The following is a 23,023-nucleotide window of genomic DNA, read 5'->3' on the forward strand; positions in this document are numbered from 1 at the left end:
AAAGCGTTGATATGGCGCGAGAAAAAACGTTTCTTAAACAACAATAACTCTCGTAACTGTAATGGAGATTCCCCTTTCTTCTCGTTTCCGTATATCTCCGCTTTGGTGGATACTGGCCTAAAACTTATGTCGAAACATTTATTTATTTATTTCTATATATATAAGTGAATTACCACTCTCTGACTGATTGACCTGAAATTTAGCATAGTCACTCCCTTCGCGAGGGGAAGAAGTGGAGAAGCTGTTTTGTAAAAAATTTACCCGTTAGAAGTCGAGACTGACTGTTAGTTATAAAATTTACATCTATGCTACGATTATGATTCATAATGATTATTTTTGATTGCCAATTCAATACCAATTATTTTGATGATGCCACTTTATAAAAACCCTATAGATATATAGGAAACATTTTTTTAAATTATTATTATTAATGGAAATTAAGTGTCATTTAATTATCGATACAGACAACATTATTTTAAGGGAAAATACTTTTGAAAATTAATGTCGCTAAGGCAACTGGTAAATAAATAATAAATATTTGAATCGAAAAGCCTCTTTGGTAAACAAAAACAATCTTTATTACATTGATATATAAAATTAATTAAAATACCTAGCCTGGTGAAATTGAATTGTATTTTGGCTTTGCTGTAGTCGTTTATAAAAAAAAAAAAATATTTCCACATTACAAACTATATACAATATAATAAATATAAATATCTATCTATTAAAGCTACACATTCTGTTTGAATTCATTCATTTCCCACATTCATTCCATTCGCACATTTATTTATTGTTATTTCAAGGACATAATATGTAACTCGATCAATTGATTGTACGAATAGAACGAATGATTGATTATGAATGAATATACGCCTCTATTTTTTATAGTTCAATACTGAGTAACATTTTTTTTATAATTAATAAATCTATTCTTATATCATACAGCTGAAGAATTGGTTTGTTTTATCGCAGGATACAAATCTGATTTGATAAACTCTTGGCATGGAGACAGATCGTTTATCGGCTAACATATATGTATTACAATATATCTCTATAATGTATTATATACTTCATAACAATATAAGAATTCCTTAACAATAAATATTACGATTGCAAGTCAAATCTATTACACAATATCCTAATGCTTATTCTATCCTAATGTCATTTTGAATATGTTCACTTTGTGTTATATTCATTTTAATGTCTTAAAATTATTTAAAATCTCAAACGTCATGGTTTTAGCCTTTATTAATAGAAAACGAGCAAAATTAAAATATACATTAAGGAAATATATATTAACGCATAGATTTCTGATATATGAGGAATTTTTTCTCAAATATGTGAATATTTAAATTATAGTCTGTGAAGACTTAATCGTGATTCTGTGTTTATTTTGAGATAAACCTAAATTTACCGCTTGGAATGTCAGTGGTACTAACGCGTCTTTAAACTTACAACATACTGAGTAGTATTAGTAGATTTCAATAAATAGGTATATGCGCCTCATTCATCTTTTGTCAAGTATGAGTAATTATATATTATACAGTAATAAGTTAATGTATTCCAGATAAAATAATAATTGAGCCAGTGCATTTATGGATACAAAAAACGTCATATTTTAAATTCCATCGTTAACAGCGTATTGGAAATACATGGAATAAATCTTGGACTTCATTCAATGCCAATGGGCAAGACTGACTCCATCAGAATGATTAGTAGTTGATTTCCTTTCATGGTTTATTTTGTAGTTTCGAGTTGTTTTTTTTAGAATCAGTGGTTAATTTAAATTAAATATGCAAATTTTGTTATTGATTTGGTTACTTGTGTCCAACAATGAACTGTATTTTCAAATACTTAAACTACTTATATTTATAGGAACCAAAGTTGATATTTAACTAGCGCCTCACCCTGGCTTCGCAGAATTCATTTTATAAATAAAGAAAATGTATGATACAAATATAATTTACAACCCTATAACACTCAGGAATAATGTAGCTTTCCACCAGTGTGAACATTTTTACAATTTGATCATTAGTTTCGGAGACTACCCTCTACGTAAAGACAAACCTACCTATTTATAATATTCGTATAATTTATCGAGTTTATTTTTACCTACCTAATTATAGACTAGTAGTCATATTGGTACGACGAATTTCTAGTAAGTATTCATAAATTTCCAAATCACATATGACGGTAAGTGGCCACTTCTAACTTGCATTGTAGGATGGTAACCCTGTTTCCAACACTTATATTTACGCTGGTAACTGTGGCATGTAAGATATGATGTCCTTCCTTGTCTTTTCATCTTACAAGTTAATACACACCTGCGTAAAATGTATTATTGTTTCACGACGTCCTGTCAAATGTTAGGGTTACCCTGACGATCCTACACAAAGATCTGATAATAAAACGAGTTATCCCTCCGCCATCATAACACAACATACGTTCTACACACAATCACACATTCACATATTTATAACAATAAAAACACTGTTTGGAATTGGCAATTGTTTAAACGCACTAGTGTGTCCGATGCCTCAATGAGTATATTGATGACGACGAATTTATAATTCTAATATATATCTCGATAATAAAAACCAATAATATCATACACAATAGTCAATTTGTTCAACAAATATATATACAACACTTTAGTCGAATATAATTCTCACATATATAAATAAAACTATTAAAATCAGACATTACAAAAAATATTTAGACCACCTTAATTACACTATATAACCACAACCCGTCACTACTACGAAGTCGTCAAAACATATATATACCAACAATATATCCTAAAACTACTGAGGGATGCCCAATATCATCTGCATATTGGAATGCACGCGATGAATAGAAGCAAATAAAAAAGCCACCGCTATTTGGAACATCCATTTTTCTTTATCGATCCAACTTTGAAGCTGTTCTGTGGCTTGATCGAGTTGCTCGAGTCGTGTATTGAGTTTCGATATTGAGTTGACTTATTTCCTAAATACCAACCACACATCCTCTTGACAGCTTCTTCCCATCTGGCTACGGTCACTTCGTACGACTTTTTGACCTGAGGCCGAGGCGTAAATACGGTGCCTATTTTACGAAGTGATTTCAACTCTTCTTTCGATGAGAAAATACCTAGAAATTTTTAATTAAATCAGACTAAGATAATAAATTTATCATAAATCTGTTAATATTCCACAGCTGGGTAGTCATGTTCTCCCTTTTGAGGAGAATGACCTTACCATAATGTGGGTAGGTAGATAGCATTCTCAGATTTTCATTCACCACGTGCAGGTTTCCTTCACCTCCGAGCACATCAGATGAATTATAAAAACAAATTAAGATAAAAAAAATTCAGTGGTGCTTGCCTAAGATTTGAATTCATAATTATCGGTTAAAATTCACGCCTTGAAACCACTTGTCCATCGCGGCTTAGTGATACATACGTCCATGTACAACAAATTGGAAATTTTCTTACACACGTTGATAACAAGTCTTTATCTAATACAAATATCAGGTATTTATAAACAAATTGTATGTGATTTATAAACAAATTGATCCTCCTGATCACATTCGGTCACGGCAATCATTCTCAAGAGAGACTAGCCACTACGAATGTAATTTACCGACGGAACAACAAATACGATACCGGAAAGAGCTAGGGGCCGGCTGCGTATTTAAATACCTGACTCCGGATTGCTGCTGACAAATAATAGACAGAAAAACCCAATAACTTTTATTGGCCCATCCAGGATCCAATAGACCAATTTTTATTTTCTTTTTTCTGGAAAAACGCCTTTACGAGTTTTCTCCACGTAAAGTGGGGTCTTTGCGGAACTCACCCGCACCGACTGCGCCAGGTGATGTTTACGGCGGGGGGAGAAGGTGAACATAACGCAGACATCTCCTCCCTGGTCTCTCTAATCTCTCCTTTCTCTCTCTTCTTTTCCACGGCCTATTTCCACGCCATTATAGCCACTAGAGCAATGGAAGTCAGAATAAAGTACAACTTACCTAAATGTAAACCAACGATATGAGCACAACCAAGGGAAGACATTTCAACTTCTACTGGTCGGATAACACGTAGCCCTGTTAAATCTGCTACTAGTTGAACTATGAAGTCGTTATTGGATACACCTCCATCTAACCTGTAACAAGTAATTTTTTGAGCATTATGTCACGAGGCAATTTAAGACTAATGCTCTCAATGACCACCAATTTGCCCAGCCGCCTACATATTTTGTAAAAAATAAAGTTAAAAACTTACAGTACGACTTAAGTACATACATTAGCCTGGCCAATAATGACCTTCTCACAACTTTGTGTTTATAAAAAAGTTAGAATAACAAATAATAAAACTAAACAATTCATACGTCATGCGTCAACATTTATTACGTCATATATAAAAAAACTTGCATTATTTAATTTTGGTGTGCAAGAATTGATTTAAAAAAATTACTTATTAATAATTAAAGTATATTATTCCATCATGTTCACGAGTCATAACTGTAACTAATTAATTTGATGATTTGGCCGCTGAAAAGAATTAGTATTAACATACTGAATAAAATGACCATTTACGATTTACCGTAAAAATATCGAACAGATTGCTTAACCACCTCATTTCGGTAATTACCTAATACTAAAAAAGGGAGAATTGTTAAATTCTAGAATCATCGCCTATTTCAAAACTATTTTTATATTTCTTACCTAATACTATTGAACGTGTACGAAGTTTCAGTTCTGACGCAAGAATATAGCTGTGCAGTACGAAACGCCAGGGACTCGAGGACGGCTCGTACGAGGTGGGCTTTGGTCGTAGACGGCTTCATGCCGACGAAGCCGGAAGCCGCAGTACAGTCGTTATACGGTGGCTGAAGAAAAAGTTATAATTGTATCAAGATAACATTGTCTACAACAAATGTATTTTTTCTATCCTTTGTCATAGATTTTTTTTGCATTGAACACATTTCTAATTTATATTGATTTAGCTAATTCGTATGAAATTTAAATGCAAACGACAATATTTCCTTACTCCCAATCCACTGAAAGCAGGTATGAAAAATACGTCGTCAGAATCCGGCACCGACATGGCAATCTCAGCTGTGTCTTGGGGATTATCGAACAGACCTAAAGTAAATGAAAAATAAAATACAATTGAAATATATTTATATGGCAATACTTTCAGAAATCCTTTTTAATTTCTCTTACATATATGAACTAGTTATTTATTCGTATACGGTGTGAAACTTATATGTGACAAAAAATGTAATTGAGTATCTTTAAATGATTGTGATGATTTTTTTTATATTTTCAATAAAATATCGAGGAAGTCTAAGTCTTAGATTGAGGAGAAATTATAGAAATGAAGGATTTCGGGATGAGTGATTTTTAATAATAACTACTGTTGTTTTTTATCGAAACTAAAGTTTAAAAAATTAAACAAAATGTATATATTGCCTAGCTATAAATTAATAAAAAATAGTGTTTACCTAAATTCTGTGCCCATTTGATGATGCTGGCTGTATCATTGTTCGCCCCCTCCGCTGAGAAGACTAATTCATTACCCAGCCTCCACCCTACTACAGGATAGAGTCCAGACACCGATGCATGTGGTACAGAACCCGTATTGATGTTAAAGAATGTCCCGGTACCCATGGTCAGCTTCACGTCACCCACGTCAAAACAACACGAGCCCCACATTGAAGCTGTTTGGTCTGCTATCTAAAAATATGAAAATATTTTTTACTTCAACACAATAATCACAAAGCGTACTAACTACTCTATACGGTAACTAAGATCCTAGTTAAATACTTTATTTGGTTTAATTTTGATATTTCCAATTAGATTTGATTTATGATTGCGACAATTAAGAAACAGCTGCGCCTGTGTGGACTGCGACACACTTGTGCAAAAAATACATCCTACGTAGTTTTGGTTTGTCAGAGAGACAGACTGTTGTAATCGAAATATGGTCAGGAGGAAAGTATTATTTATTATCAAAACTCGCGATGCAATGAACAGCCTTTGGATATTACGCTCGATATGTTTCTCCACTTAAGTTTGTTATGCATGCGAGTAATTGCACGTTAGAAAACATTTAATACCTCTTAATAATATAAAAATTTTACCTTTAAATAAAATTTGTATTATGCTTCCAATGACGTCCGAAGTCCCTTATGAGAGTACATCGATTCCTTTTTTCGCCTGGTCGCCAGATGTCGCTACTTCCGCTACCTAGGTGCTCCACCTACAGCGCCACCTACCGCTTCCGGCCTGCATCTAAGCCATCTTCTAACTACAAGCCGCCATCTTCGTCATTGTACTGCTCATAATGGTATAGCACCAGGAAGACATTACTGGGACACTTCGGACATCATTGGAAGCATAATACAAATTTTATTGGAAGGTAAAATTTTTATATTATGCGTTCCGTTTGAAGCCCGAAGTCCCTTATGAGAGAGTGTTTGTTATCTCCTGGTGGCTTGTAGCTTTTGGTTATAATATTAAATTAAAAACGCAACAATGTGATTGAACATATAATGTAAATTTAAATGCACATTGACAAAGATGCGATAAAGATTTTTCTGACCTAATTTCAATATTAGAATTATTGATCTGTTTCAGATAAAACTTTTTAAAAGTACATTCATTCTGCCAATTAGCCTTAGCTATGATATCATTAATATGGTCATTTTCAACCCAATTCAAAGATGATGCTGCTGACCTACAGTTTCCAGCTGACGCCTGAATACCGGCATAAGCTAAAAACCTCTTTATCCTTCAGATTGCAATGCCATTTTGCTTGGTGTTGCTCCCATAGGCCTTTTATCATGTCGTTGTTCACCAGGACTCCCCATTGAATGTCCGACGCGTCGGTAATGACGTGGTTCGTCGGCATTCTTTGGAGATGAATCGCTGACTTCTGACTGATTTTTTCCATCCACCATTTTAGTTCTGTACATACCTCTTTTGGATACTAAATCTGCGTTCGTGGACACTTCCTGAGTTTGTTGCTATGTCGCTGCAGTAAAAGGCAATGCAACCTTCCCCGGTGGGTGATGAAGGTTGCAAAGTTGAGATGACCTAATAGAAGTTGCGCCTGTTTTAGGTTCCAACTGCCGGCTTCGAGTGGTACTCGCAAGAGATGACGAACTCGTTGTATTTTGTCTGAGGGTAGGAACTTCGTATTGAATTTGGTGTCCCATGTGACTCCCAGAAAATCGATTAAACTCGTTGGTGTTGTTACCGATTTTTCCATATTGATACACCAACCCAGACTGGTCAAAAACTGTATTGCAATTTCTATCTGTGCTGTTAGTGTATTTCTGTCTTGATGGATTATCAGATAATCGTCTAAATAGACCACTAACCTCAGTCCTTTTTTGCGAAGTATTTCTGCGGTCCAGTTCGTTACGGTGGCGAAAATCCGTAGCGCTGCTGCCAGGCCGAACGGCAGACACGTCATCTGTAGAAATTGACCTTGATAGCTGATCCGGAGAAACCTTTTCGATCCTTTTAAAGTCGTAACTTGACGTAAAGTTAAAGTTTCACCATCCAATCTCCGTGTTGTAGAAAATTTGGCACTTGGTAATGGTGGAGCAGATGGAAATGCCTTGGTTTTATATATTGATTTAATGCCTTGAGGTTGAAATTTTGGAATTATAAATAGAGGCGAGATAAAAGACGGTGTCAGAGGGGAAGGCTCTAAGACTTTTAACTGAATCAAGTTTTGAATTTCGGTTGACATCAACCGTGATGTTGGAGTTTGATACTTTGTTAAACCTCTAATGTTGGGAGAACTAATGGCGGCGTCTTGTTGAATGGTATTCTGAAACCTGTTATCAATTTCCATATTGATTTTGGTGGATTGAATAAGGCCCAAGTGCTTTGATAACGTCTCAGACGCCATAAAAGCCTCTAGAGTCATTTATTTTATATCCCGATTTTCTACCCTCTGTCTTATATTTTCTCCCTCCCCCCCTCTTCTTGGCAGACGAGTTATTGAGAATGAATCGTTCGGAATTTTATTTTTCGGCCCTTTGGGTTTATAATTGTTATTCGACTGGCATCGAAATGACTTTGAGTCCACAGAGGAGGTAGAGGGCTCTGGAGATTTAGCACGGGTGCGGGTAGAAGATGGGATCTGTTTTTGTAATCTACCTACTCCACCAATTTTTTGTAAATAAGTTGACAACTGACCGGGGTGAAACATGTACTCGCAAGACGGCGGAATTCTACTCAGATCAGTTCCTCTCTCATATATTTATCTTTTAATTTTTTCACGATAACCCTACGGCGCAATTCTAAAACTTCAGCTCGTTTCCCGCAAATCATCTGTAGTATATGATGAGATACAGTCTTATATTCAGAATCGTTACCAAATAACTGGCTTAACTTTTCGTAATTAGCGGACGCGTTAAACTGAATGTCCTTAGAAGCCGATCAATCAACTAGGTTCTGTAAAGCAGAGTTTACGGCTTCATATTGGGCCAAAAATTCATTGGATAATGCAGCAAAACTACGTTCCATTTGGAACCAACGTAAAGGGGCAAAAGGATCTTCCAGACGTCGCAGCTCCTCATTTACTCGTAATTCGGTAAAAGCCGGAAAATCCGTGTACTTTTTCTGGACGTCTGTATACCGAACCGCGTTCCAATCGGGTGATTCAAACCTTTGCATAACATTAATTTTTTCAACACGTGTCTTATTTGCTTTTGGTACGGTTGGTTCTTTTACCGAAACGTCCAAGTTGACAATACTACCCGCATCTAATTTCGGTGGATTTAAAAACTGTTCATTGGGTATTGGATCTATCAAAACTGAAGTATGTGGCGTTCTATTAGATAAGGGCATCTTCTCGATTGACACTGGGGCCTCCGTAGATGGAGCGAATTTGGCCGTTATTATATTATTTAAATGACTCACCAATTGTTGTGACAGTATGTCAAACCTTTCCTCCAGATCCCGTGAACTGACACGCCTTTGGCGTTTCCTTGGTAGCCCTTCTTGATCCGATGAACAAACCGAAGAACTATCACTTGAATTATGTCCGATAACCACTTTATCACTCATTTTTTATCACCAAAGATATTTAAAAGTAACGGAAGACAAACTAATTAGTTTAAAATTAACTTTCTACTTAACTCTCGAAAGCTGATTAATACTATAAAATTTGCGACAAAATTATACTACAATAAATGTAGATTTTTCGTAACGACCATGTGCTCGGTTCGAAAAACGACGCAACAACGACGAAGATGGCGGCTTGTAGTTAGAAGATGGCTTAGACGCAGGCCGGAAGCGGTAGGTGGCGCTGTAGGTGGAGCACCTAGGTAGCGGAAGTAGCGACATCTGGCGATCAGGCGAGGTAAAGGAATCGATGTACTCTCATAAGGGACTTCGGACGTCAAACGGAACGCATAATACAAACTACTTCAAATCTGATGTGAAATCAAGAAGATTAATTTCTGATTAGTCCAGAAAGTTTTAATTTGCAGTAAATATAAATGAAAAAATGTACATTTTTTTTTACTGTAATTTCAATATGCAGTTTTAATTAGAAATTATCATTGAACTTTCTATAGATCAAATATTACATCTATTGATTTCCATTGTTTTAAAAGTTTAGAAACCCGTCTACGGGAAATTCGGGCCTCACCAAATAACAGACGACAACAATGGTAAGTTCAAAGTTTACAAAATGTTTACTTTAAATAAACACATCACAGTCACATCGTTCGTTAAAACGAAACCAGTTATTTGTGTAAACCCATATATGGATATTTATATTTTAAAACAATAGACAAAAACTTTTTAAAGCCTCGAGATATTACATTGAGTAAATATTTCAAAGTAATTAGTTTCAAGCCATACTGTAGAATTTAGATTTTCCTTATGTGAAGTAAATTATCTTAGTGATTTTGAACAATAAAGAGACAATAGAGAGAGAGATTTGTTATTAAAAAATTGTAGTCTTATTTGTAAATTAAGTTAAATACCCTTTGTAGATTTTACTTTTTGTCTAACAAATAAATATCATGATAGCATTTTTTCCACGTCTCAAATAACAAAATTTAAAGGCATTCAAAGTATCGCGGATGGTTTTTCAATAGCATTAATTTAATTTTGTTTCAGCGAAACGTCACGACTTCCTTATAATTGTTTATTTTTTAATCTAAATATTTAATATCCGACTCGATAGACCAATGTTTAAAAATATCCAGGTAGAAAAGAAAAAAATATAATATTTTAATTTGGTTAAGATAAAACGTGTAATAAAACAAAATTTTAATTGAGATAAATGAACATTTAAAAATAAATTTTAACTAATAAGTAATTGAACCTCTTTTGAAATTTTATAGAAAAATGACATTTCAACTAAAGAAAATTATGCCTATAGAATATACACTCACTTCAAATTCGTGAGAATTATTTATTCTAAATTAGTCTAATTGCTTGATATTATTAAAATAAATATTAAAACGACTACGGAGTGCGGACTAAGGGCGACGATACACCTGCCTGTAAAACGGAGCAGTAGTTTGCATGCCGTACACAAGAACTATGTTTCTGTTCTATTGTTGTGCTTACTGTTCCTAGTTCTTACAATGGAAAGCATTTGAAGTGAAGTCAATAATCGCTACTAACAGAGAATGTGTAGCTAAATCAGTAATGGAAAAAATTAAAAGCAAAACGAATATTATACAGAGAATTGCTTGAATTCTCAAGACATTCGAGGTCTCTACATAATATATGCTGCTATATTAATGCTGTTTTCTATATCTTCAAGGCAGATTTATAATTAGTATACATATACTTACAGACGAGATGGCCCAGTGGTTAGAAAGCTTAAATGTTAACCGATGATTGCGGGGTTCAAACCCAGATAAGCATCACTGAATTTTTATGGGCTTAATTTGTGTTCACACTCGGCAGTGAAGGACGACATCGTAAGGGAACCTGCACGTGTCTGATTTCAAAGAAATTCTGCCACATGTGTAGGCACCAACCCGCATTGGAAAAGCGTGGTGAAATAAGATAAACCTTCTCCTCAAAATAGAAAGGAGGTCTTAGCCCAGCAATGGGACTTTTCAGGCTGTTAATTATACTTTATACTTACAAAACTCCGTATAGGAATTGCGTGGCCCCATATCTCTGGTGCGGTACTGGTGAACTGTTCACCGGCAGTATCCACCACCGTCGGTAAGGCAGATAATGGTATTCCAAACAACTGCAAAGCCCAATTAGACCATTGCATAGTGAAAGGGTCGTAAAAACCAGTCGCCGACGCCGAAGATACGTCTGTCATATGAATTTTGTTTCCTGTAATTGACCATACGATGAGAATCGAGTTTATTTTGTATTGAATCAGTTTTAATAAAAAGTACCTTTATTGATTTATATTTTTGTTAAAACGTCAAATTTATTAAGTTGTATCTATAATAATAACAGAATAATTTGTGTTCAGCAAATACTAATCTTATGCTCGCCTACTAATGTAGTCAAACTTTTGGAAGAAATGATATGAACTCAAGGTCTCGACGGAATCTGCTTTAACTACACTAGCGTATTAAGCAATTGAGACAAGAGACAATGAAACTTCAGGCATTTTTCATCAGCATCAGCAAGTTAAGTTTAACTGCCAAAAGTGATCGAAAAACTAAGTCGATGTATGTATATATAATTTGAAATCGGTGATATCTTCTTTAGGAAATGTTCTGTTATAAGAGCTATTTTTTTCCGACTTGTAAGATAAATTGTGATATCAGCCGAGCTGGCTGATATGATATAAATATAATTGATACCCTATAGCCCTATACACAAGAATAATATAGCTATACCAATGTAAAAAAAAATAGAATTTGATTATTAATTTCGGAGATTACCTCCTGCGTTCCAATAAATAAAATTTACCACTTTATAAAAACTAGTTCATGTTTGTCTAAATCCAATGGTGAATCAATTAACTTACGACATTTAAAATTAACTTACTAACCATTTCTATTCTTAATAGCGTTTATACTTCCAACACATTTTTTTTTTTCAACAAGACCAGTGCGATTCTGTAAAAATTAACTTCGTATCTCACTCGTGAAATATTGACAATGACAGTGATACGCCATTTCGATACGTATAATTTTATAACTATTATAGTCAATGACATATATAACAATCTGAAATTTCACGCTCGTTTCTTGCAATGAGATTCGAGTTATTTGTTACAGAATAACCTTACGGGTCGTAATCAATATAAAAATTGTTAAATGTCAATAATGTTACAATCTACAGTACCAACCTGTCATTTTATACAGCAGCCAAGTGTCCAAGGTGCCGAACATGGCGTCATTTTTATCAACTGCTACTTTCAACTCAGGTATATTTAGTAGAGCCCAGTACAACCTCAATGTCGTCTGTGATTAAAAAAACAAGGAAATATTTAAATTACATTGCGTTCTCTTTCAAATTATAATTTAACAAAAAACGTTTAACGTCACATATCTACGTTAATTTGATTAATACTATATTAAAAACTAGCTATCAGACACGGCTTCGCAAATGTAGAATAAGGGTCTCCATGAAACGTTTAGGTATAGTAATACCATCACTAGTTATCGCCAGCGGCTTTGCTTCGCGTTTTAGGGATTCGTCGTCAGATGTTATGTATAAAAGGGTCCCTAAAAACTATGTCTTATAAACTTCATCAAATCAGTTCAGTGGTTTGATCGTGGTAGCGTAACAGACAGATATAGATCTATTGGACAGAATAGTTTTCTCCGAAAACTTCAACATCACCATCATCTTAAATCAGACAATTTTATTCATACAAATACTATTTTATTCATCTTTATTATAAATACGTAGTATTTCGAAAGTGAGTTTAATTGTCTGTTACACTTTCTCGTCTTAACTGCTCAACCGATCATAATGATCAGATCAGAAAAGGACAAAGAATACTTTACAATTGATCCTCTCACACGCGGGAAAAGCCGCGGTCGGAATCTAGGAATATAATAAAAGATTACAAATATGTATTAAGTAGATGTTTAGTAACAATAAAATTGTCTTTTAAAAACTCTTTTTCGGTCTTACAATAAACACTGAATTCTCTCTTTCTACCGTCAATGATTTCACATTCGAAAGAAGAAGACAGCTATTTATTATAATTCATACGTATAGTCTATTTCAACCACAAGACGACAAGAGTCGAATAAACAACGTTTGACATCGAATTGAAACGATATCATTGGTCGAGAGTTTAAATAATACAAAAAGGCCTTTTGAATGTCGACGAAGGAATTATCTGAACTTTGGAAGTAAGATTAAAGCGTATATAAATAAATCAAAAAAATCTAAAACAAAATATACTTTATTCAAGTAGGCTTTTACAAACACTTTTGAATCGTCATTTAATAAACTATTTTAAGTAAAGCTACCACCGGTTCGGAATGTAGAATCGACCGATAAGAACCGGCAAGAAACTCAGTAGTTACTCTTTTTCAACATCTAAAAATACAGTCATGTTAGTTAAATACAATTATATACGTATGTTATGTCTCCTGCCTGGAAGTCAACAAGCAATAGCTCCACGCTTTTTTATCATCTATATAATCTCGTATCGAATAATAATTAAGAAAATTAAATTGAATATTGTTTTATATTAAATAAATATACATTAATTAAGATTTCTGTTTGTAATTGTGCATTAAAAACCATTATCGATAGCTAAGCTGTGATCAAATCGCATGAAATACGTAAATCTAAGGTTTGTTTAACTTTATTCCTTCTTCAATTTGAATAGGATATATGTAGTGACGTTAGTTTTAACTTAATTATCATAAAATAAGCCTTTTAAGTGAAAATATTTTTATGAATTTTGGTGAATATTATGAAGATCATATCTACAAGCAATTTAGCAGTGTAACAGCGTCAAGTCCAAAGTTATTGTTTTTGTGGCACTTAATAATATTCTTACTTAATATTTCGCTTTAAATAATGAAGTTTATTATTTTAACGTTTTTATTATAACATTAAAATTATTCAAATTCTTTTTTAATATTGTCGTAAATATTCATAACGTTAATCATTAAAAATTTATGAATAATAATTAAACAATGCAACAATTTAATCTTTACGAAGTTTTTCACTAAAAACTAAAAAAATATTATTCAACAGTTTAAGCGCCTTTTTTTACAATTGTCATAAATATTTTAAAAATATTAGATGCCTATGTAACAACATTAAAAAATATTATTTAACATTGAATTTAATCGAATCAAACATTTTTTGCGTACAAATAAATTAATTATTAGTCGATCTGTACGAGGCAGACTACTTCCTTCACCTTAAATTTCCTAAACTCTATTGACGTTCAATATGGTATATCAGGTACACAATAAATTCTCGAAGTGCCAACTTATTCCCGGTTTATACATTTAACGAATAATAAGGTACATCAGTTACTGGTCGTTTTCTTTTACTCGTAACGAACCGTTAGTCATCCCTATGGGTTATTGTTTCACATAGAAGCGATTTCGAAACTAACAACAGTTTTTAATCGCATAAAGAATCCTAGAAGATTATTAATCATGTTTTTTGTATTATTAAGAACAATGAATGTGTTACCACGGTTATTATTATGCAAATTCAAATTAAAATATACGTTCATTGTCATATACCCATTGCTTATTTTTAAGGTGATCATGTAATGGACATTTTGTTATAAAATTGGATGGCAGTCGGACAAAAGGGCCACTTGATGATAAGTGGTTGCCAGTCACCACTGCACATAGAGATTTCAAGTAAGTTTGTGCCTGTAGTAACACTGGCCCATTAAACACAACATAAATTATTGCTGTAGACTGTGATTGGAATGGACAAAATTGGAACAGACGGGCTTGCAGAAAGCCTTACCACGAGTAATGTAGAATGTTTACGGTCAACATTATTTAAATAAGCTATATTCACACAGAGGCCCGTGAAAACAAAAACCGATTTAGACTTTAGAGCGTGTGTGTATTGTCAAACATGTAACAAGGTTAGTTGAAAAAAAACCGTACCATTATCTATGAAAACGGCAAAAAAAAAACATGTTTGTTGTAAACCCACCTTAAATATTTGTTTTGTTTTTATTTAATTAGTTATTTTTAAACCAAATATATAACTAAACATCATGTGAATATATCATGCGTACACGCATGAAATACTGTTGCCGTTATCAATATCGAGCAAAAACGAGCAAAAATGACCTTTGTTGTATGGCAACAGAAATACATCAACTGTGAACATATTTTTAAGGTCCCGTCTTATCATTTGGGTACGGGACCTTAAAAATATGTATTAACTAAATTGTTTTGAATGCATTGCCCAGTAGAAATAATTGAATTAAATTAATTCTCTTCAAGCTTAACTTCAATTAGCATTTTAGTCATTAATTTAGTTCGGTTAACTTATATAAATAAACTAATTTTGTTAGAAACAACGATTTACACGCGACATTCATTTTTAATATTTAATTAATTATAAAGACGAAAATAGTAAGCTGGCATCAAGAAAAGGCACTAAAACACTTTAAAATCGTCTACACGTCATAAATTTTACGTCCTTATCGGTTATTATATGATTACATTAAACTGAAAGACCTTAAACAGTACTTTTTAACAAGACATTCAGTTGAGTAGCCGTTTTAAAAAGTATTTACATAAACATAAATTCAATGTTATATAAAAATTATACGTTTTTATCAACTTATGTGTAGTTTATAAAAAACAGGGAAATAGCTAAAAGCCACTAAAAGGATACATATAAAATACTGTAGCGATAATATTTGAAAAAAATAATTAAAATTGATTAGCAACTATCTATCAGATTTCGATAACTAATATTACTTCATATTTATGTCACTATGCAACATAAACAAATCAACAATTCACTTACATTGTGGAACAATGATAACTTCGACTAACATTCAATCAAAAACCAATGCAATAATTATCAATTTGGCAGAGCAAATTTTTTGGCAATCGCATAATGTTATTATTAAATACGTTGTATAATAAGTCTTGCTACAATGTTTACTCGTATTAAATTATCGTGATTATATTTGTATTCTTTCGTCATTAATTTTTTTGTCTAATCTGTTAATACCACGTAAAAACTTTATTATATTATCGCGAGTAATTATTCCCATTGATAGTATTAAAAAATAGCTCAGAAGGTCGATGACTTCATCCTAATTACATTTTGTTGTAAAAATTTAAAGTTGAACAGAATTTAAACAATATAATGAATATTAACAAAAGAAATTACGTCAAAGGCGGAAAAAAACATGTTCTTCTTCAGTATGCTGCATGCATTACTTATGAATGAGATTCTGAATGCAGTTTCGTATAAAAATAGACATATGTATAATTTAAGTAATGTATTGCGCGATTTAATTTTTAATATTGGTAATTTATTTATAGTACAGGGTGTCAATTCTATAATATTATACTAGTACTAGTAACTACTGTCACTTTATCGCAATCTAATCGATATGCTATCACTGTCGTTCAGCTTTTTTCCTATCATACTAACATAACAATTCAGTTGCAGTGCGGTCAAAGTTGGATATTTTTTTTATGATATAGGTAGGCGGATGAGCAAATGGACCTCCTGATATTAGGTGGTCATCAACGCCCGTAGACAATGGCGCACTAAGAAATATTAACCATTCCTTACATCGCAAATGTGCCACCGATCTTGGGAACTAAGATGTTGTCCCTTGTGTCTGTAGTTACTCTGGCTCAATCATCCTTCAAATCGAAATACAATAAAACTAAGGGTTGCTTCTCGACGGTAGAATATATGATGAGCGGGTGATACCTACACAGACGAGCTTGTAAAGAGCCCTACCACCAAGAATTTTATTTAATACCTTTATATTTAAACAAGAAGTCTAACATAAATTATACCAGGAAATCAAATATGATAAAATTGACATTTTAGATTGAGCGTGAACCACAGGACAACATTTAGTTTAAAAAAATAATTACGCCGACTACGGCAGAATAATTTGAATGCCAGGAAGTGGCGGAAAAATTCCAATTCGCCGACAATTGACATAAAAAATAAATAAATAAATTGTCGTCGACCGATAATGAATCGTATTTTTGTAAATCGAATTAATTTAACACACCTATATTTAGTTTATAACAATGTCATCTACACGACTTTTGACTAATAAATGCTAAACTGAATCTCTCAAACTTTTATTAATTTAATCTAGACACGCTTACTGAGCGTCAAAGATTGATATTCAAACATCTATTTGGAAACATTTATCGGGTCATTCATTCAAAGTCAGCCGTAAGCACAAACTAAAATTAGTAGTATTTTTTTTTTTAACTAACTATTTTATAATTATAAAACGAATTAACCTTCATTCATCGGTTAATTTATGATTAATGCGTAAAATACAGACAATATTATTTAATAACAAGATTTTTTTTGTTTCGATGCAGTTGTTAATTTCCAAGGTAAGTAAATAAAATATTAATTATTTACTAGTCTCCAACCGCGTCTCGGTCCGCGTGTGACGAAAGGGGGTGGGGGTCATGCAGGTGATAACGATAAAAACCTATATGCTACTTCAGACTATATTATCTATATTTGTGCCAAATGCCATTCATGAATAAAAAGGATTACTATCTATTTATGAGTTAAATTACTGGAAATTATAATGGTGTAGATCATTACCTGATTATTTGAAAATTTAAACACGCTCCCTGCGCGATATCTGTTACTTCTTGATATGATATACAATACATAAGCACCAAATCTGAAGAGCTGAAATTAAAAAAAAAAATACTGCAACGCCATTAAAATTAATTACAAATATATTACATATGTAATTAATTTAAAAAAAAAAGTTTTTTGATATTCAATTTTTCCGCAGAGAATAATGATATTGGACTGCAGAGAATGCCTTCAGGCTTCAAGCACAAACATCGTCTTTTGTTAGAAGTACTTGATTAATTTGTATAGATTAATCAAGTACTTTCTCTTTACTCATATTGGTTGCTAAACTATATCTAAATATTAATAAATAAATAAAAAAAAATAAAAAATTAAATCAAATAGGGAAATTACTAATTTAAATTGGAAATTAAAATACTCTATTGTCAACACATTTTCTTTTTTTTTCTTGTTGTTTGGTAGATTATGGCGAGCTCTAGTTTGATTGATAAAATTATTTTTGAAAACAGAACATCATTTATAATCATTCATGCTAGCGTTTAGAACAATTGATTGAAGTTATTATGGTCGAATCGCGACCACTGACCCCAATACTAGGTACAATAGATTCATTACTTTGAATTTATTTTTCTTGTAGCCGGTTTCGGATGGAGTTAATGACGTTAAAAAGGTTACTTAAAAATAAATTAATAATTAATTAATTTAAAACGATACCTTCCAAGAGTATGAGTTATTCCATTGCTTCACTAATTCGTCAGCTCTGAGATCTTTCCATGTTATGAATCTATGAAATGGTTTCCCCGTAGTCTTAGACCATGTTATGAATGTACCTCGTTGTGTCGATACTCCCATTGCTGTGATCTGCCCGGCTGTGAGTTTTGCATCTAAAAAGATTTTTATGATAAATTATTTCTAACATATATATATACCCATAGACTATTAAGCCCATCGATATGAAACTTATAAATCGTGTTAGTGATAGTTTCCCGACAGACAAATATTATATAGTAACAGTACCGGGCCGTAAATGTCTTAAAGAACACCTCCGAAGGTTTGTTCCATAGTGTTAATTCATTGCATGATGGTGAAAATATTGTAAGTTGTTGGATATTTAGATGTATTACTCCACCGCCGAGTCAAAGATGAATTATGAATACAAATTAGACACGAGAAAACTCTAAGCTTGAACTGACTCCCACGCTTTTCGATTAAGATCCACTTGTATTATCTAGGCCGTCTTGGTTTGATATATTATTATACACTAACGACCCGCCCCGGTTACGCAGAGGAGGTGGTTATTAATAAAGAAAATGAGAGGTGCGCTTAGCAAGAAAATATTAAGTTAGTACATTTATTTTATAACGATTGTGAATTAGTATATAGAACTATGTCATAAATGATAATTATATAATTATTCATTTAGTTGTAAAAAATATTTGTTCACGGTTTATAAGTTTAAATTTGAATAATTTTAACCGTCAAGGTTTATTATTATAGTCAGTTATCCGTCAGTCTGCTGCGCAACCAACATTTTTTTTTTTTGTTGCTTTACTATATATTTATAATTCACAGGATATAGTGTAAAAGACCCGTTTAATCTATATTAAATACCCATAATGCCTAACGTATTTATTGTGAAAATAGCTTCGCAATAGATTTTTCATTAATTTGTAATAAATAAAAAGAATTATTATGAGTTTACCTTAAAAGATAGACTGTCGATTACTTTTCTGTGGGCTCTTTTAAAACCTACTTTCTAGCAGATTTTTTTATGTATCTTCAGGCTTAGCCAGCTTTAGATGACTACATGATGACTACAGGAGAGTACGGTAACATTTATTTTTTAAATTGAAATCTGAAGAGTAGATATAGACAGACACAGGAAGCGAATTTGTTTTAAATTTTTTATATGTAAAATTATTATAATTATATTAATTACTATATTATTATATTATTTGTAATTGATATTGTTTATAATTGGGTTTGATAATGTTTTATCTAACACATATCTTATTACGTCAAATGTCAACGTGGCCAGAATAAATTGAATTACAGCCCGAACGCTATGCAAGTGTTCGAAAAACAAAACAAACAAATATAGACCAAGTCTTTGTGTCGAAGTTTGTTTATCTCAAAAAAATCTAACAAAATCTATTACAAAATGTTTATCCAGCAATTACAACGAAAAGACACACACTTATTTAAGAAAATCGTAATGAACAGTTACCTGAACTGGATTGTTTTAAGAATGAATCTTCTTTTCGGTATGGTGGTTATTTGAAACTGTCTAAAAGAAGACTATAATGATTGTTAAAAAAAAAATGTTTGTAAAAATACTTGTTATAATTTTTTCTAATTGGAATGTCAGAGCTGTAAACATATGTCATATAGCTGTATGTCTGATGCATCGCCGTCGTAACAAATGAATAAGAATTATCTGTCATCATATCTTCGTATTCTTACTCATTTTAGGAAGTTTTCGTAAATGAAAATTAACGTCGACGACGTAGTCTCCCAAAATCTTAAGATGCTTAATAAATTAATATTAAGAAAAAAATATTTTATAAGTTTTAATAGTAAATATTTATTTAGTTTATTAAATAATTAACCGAATTAACATTGGATCTTTTAAGACCTCGCTCCTTTAACTTTTAAGGTTTCAAAGTTCTCCTCAATGATACGAGATTAATTATATGGTCAATTATCTCTATGTTATGGTTATATATTTCGTATGAAAAAGAACTTATACTGAATACTATCACATAATGACAGTTAACTGCATTTTATTGCTTCCTGAGCGTAAGAAAGACCAGTATGTCGTGACGGCGAACAACATTACGCTCTCTTGCCCCATATTCGCGTATACTATATACTTCGATAAAAATATATTTCTTTCGTTACCGAAATCTCTCGTCGAATGAAATGAGAAAAGTCGAAGACGAACGTTTCTTGACCAAACCCTTTTTTGTATACACGATAATCATTAGAAACACGTATTTCGTAATATTTACGCTCGTTCTGTTACACATAGCTAAAAAGTTGTTCAAGAAAAGTGCTCGAGGCGAAAATAACATGCCTTCACTTATATTAACTTCCCGTTTAATGAACTTCCAAGCCACTTCATCTAATTTTAAAGCAGTTATTAAATACGAAATAAAACAATTGAATAGCATGTAATTAAATAAATTTGATGCAGTTTGCACACGATAGTCGATAACGTTGTTTTTTTTCCAAATTTATCTCGAAGTAAATGACACAGTTGCGATTTTACGTGCACGAAGACGCAACAACACACGCAGATACATACGCTCACACGTGCACGCCCAAGCCAATGTACATGTTCATACAGACGGTCATGCATGCGCGCCTGCACTTGTACTCGCACAAATCACGTCTTCGTGCACACACATTGGCACGCAGCCAATGTGTATGCAGGTGTATACATATATTAGCATAAGGAAATATGATAAGACATTTTGAAAATTTATATATAATCATGGATTATGAAAATAACAATCTATGTTCAAATAAATAAATAAATAAATAACACTGGAATTAATATTTTAAAAATTTTCATCCTCATAATTTCAAAAATATAATAATTATAATTCATCTATTTACTGGCAAACATAGGTATATAAGATGAGGGAGCCAGTGGAATCTTTGAATGTAACAACTTAAACTGCATGGTTAGCAGTACATTGGCAATTGGTAATTATTGTTAATTTTTATTATATATAATATTATAAACTAGCAAGGTCTGTTAGTAATATAAATATAAGTATAAAATACCTAATTGTTGATAAACACATTTTTCATAACAGAAAGAATTAAAATGCCTAAGCAAAATAAGATCATATAAAAAAAAGGGCTTCAATTTACCAAAAAGTTTCACTTAACTATTATTTATGAAGGAATATGTTATTATATTTTAACTCTAATCTGTTCTTACTATATCTTATAAAGCTCAATTTAATACTTACTTTGCAAGCAAGTGTTTACAACATGTATTACAATGGTCCATAGCTCATCGGGGTCAATTTCCACATAACCAGAAATGGGATAGTGAAGAGTTACCTTAAATTAAATAACATGTATTATTCATCTGCCTTAAATATATTTATTTAATTTGTAATAAATTAATTTAAAGTCATTTATGTGAATAATCCAATATAACAATTGAATTACTAGATATCAAAAGGAAAAGTTACTTTTTAAATTAAATTTATTTTCATGACACGTTTACGATTATTAAATTATAATTAATTCAATTTATTTGCTGTAAATAAATAAAGGGGTTAAAATATTTTAAGATATATATATCGTCTTAATTAGGGGCATACAAATACCTGAGCTACAGCTTTGCCGACAATTTCTGTTCTTGAATTGTAAATAACCGACCTAATGGTTGTAGTGCCTATATCTAAAGATAATATATATTTTTCCTCCATATCAATTAGTTTTTCTTATTATTTTCGTTATGCCTTTCGCACACACCCGACCAGAGCAGTAACTTAATTAATTATACTACAGATTTTCGGATACCATAATATATATACTTAAAATTCGAAGATAATTTTAAGTGCCTATTCTGTGTTGTGACAGACGGGTTTGACAAATTGACAACGACATAAGACTAACGACAACCGCGGGTAATGACACAAGTGAAATGACATATAGTTAAAACAAAAAAATAAATATATAGAAAATGTTATCTATAAAATCAATGTTGTTGAAAACTTTACAACGAGAGTTAATTATTAAAAGAATTTCTCAATACTTCTTACCAACAGGAAAGATTCAAAAATACAGTTATTTGTAATACATAATGTAAATGCATCTTATAAGCAAATTACTACAAAATTTCATCGAATTTCTTCTACTAATATCAATTAAACTTATAAAATTAAACTAAAGCATGTTTAACGTGGATATATCTTATATTTCCATAATATATACAAGTACACTTTTAACAATGGCAACTCAATGGCAATATAAGAGTTTTTAGACATGAATAATTAGTACAACAAGACAATAATTATTACTTATTGATTTTAAAGCTATATCTAATAACTGTAAAGTAGCAAAAATAACGTAAAGTATTTCTTACAACGTCTATTATGGGTAATGCGTACCGTGAAAATTATATTTTATATTTATTTTTACCTATATGTACGGTATTTAATCTTAGAATTTAGAAATGTAAAAAACATATCTATGATAAATTGGAGTGCAACTCATTACATATTAGTTAGCAATCAAAATAAATAATACACAAATAACAACCAAT

At 32.1% G+C, this 23,023-nt stretch overlaps 1 protein-coding gene across 1 annotated transcript; it reads right to left on the reverse strand.

Moving 5' to 3' along the window:
* Positions 1-2,758: 2,758 nt before the first annotated feature.
* LOC113399285 (putative glycerol kinase 5) lies at positions 2,759-22,365 on the reverse strand. The gene is made up of 11 exons (XM_026638386.2): positions 22,083-22,365; positions 21,717-21,810; positions 18,448-18,617; positions 17,734-17,823; positions 12,296-12,410; positions 11,120-11,322; positions 5,490-5,721; positions 5,033-5,127; positions 4,708-4,871; positions 4,012-4,145; positions 2,759-3,132 (listed from the first exon to the last, which is right to left on the reverse strand). Exons 1-11 carry the CDS (start codon positions 22,182-22,184, stop codon positions 2,879-2,881), a joined length of 1,653 nt encoding a protein of 550 aa, XP_026494171.2. The 5' UTR covers positions 22,185-22,365; the 3' UTR covers positions 2,759-2,878.
* Between the last annotated feature and the right edge of the window lie 658 nt (positions 22,366-23,023).

Source organism: Vanessa tameamea, chromosome 18 (genome assembly GCF_037043105.1).
Source record: "Vanessa tameamea isolate UH-Manoa-2023 chromosome 18, ilVanTame1 primary haplotype, whole genome shotgun sequence".
Classification (NCBI taxonomy): domain Eukaryota; kingdom Metazoa; phylum Arthropoda; class Insecta; order Lepidoptera; family Nymphalidae; genus Vanessa; species Vanessa tameamea.

Coding starts and splice junctions, on each gene's coding strand:
- LOC113399285 (XM_026638386.2), bottom strand. CDS start 22,184: ATGGAGGAAAAATATATATTATCTTTAGATATAGGCACTACAACCATT. Junction 4,872..5,032: donor CTGCTTTCAGTGGATTGGGA/GTAAGGAAATAT, acceptor CTTTTTCTTCAG/CCACCGTATAACGACTGTAC. Junction 3,133..4,011: donor TATCGTTGGTTTACATTTAG/GTAAGTTGTACT, acceptor AAAAATTTCTAG/GTATTTTCTCATCGAAAGAA.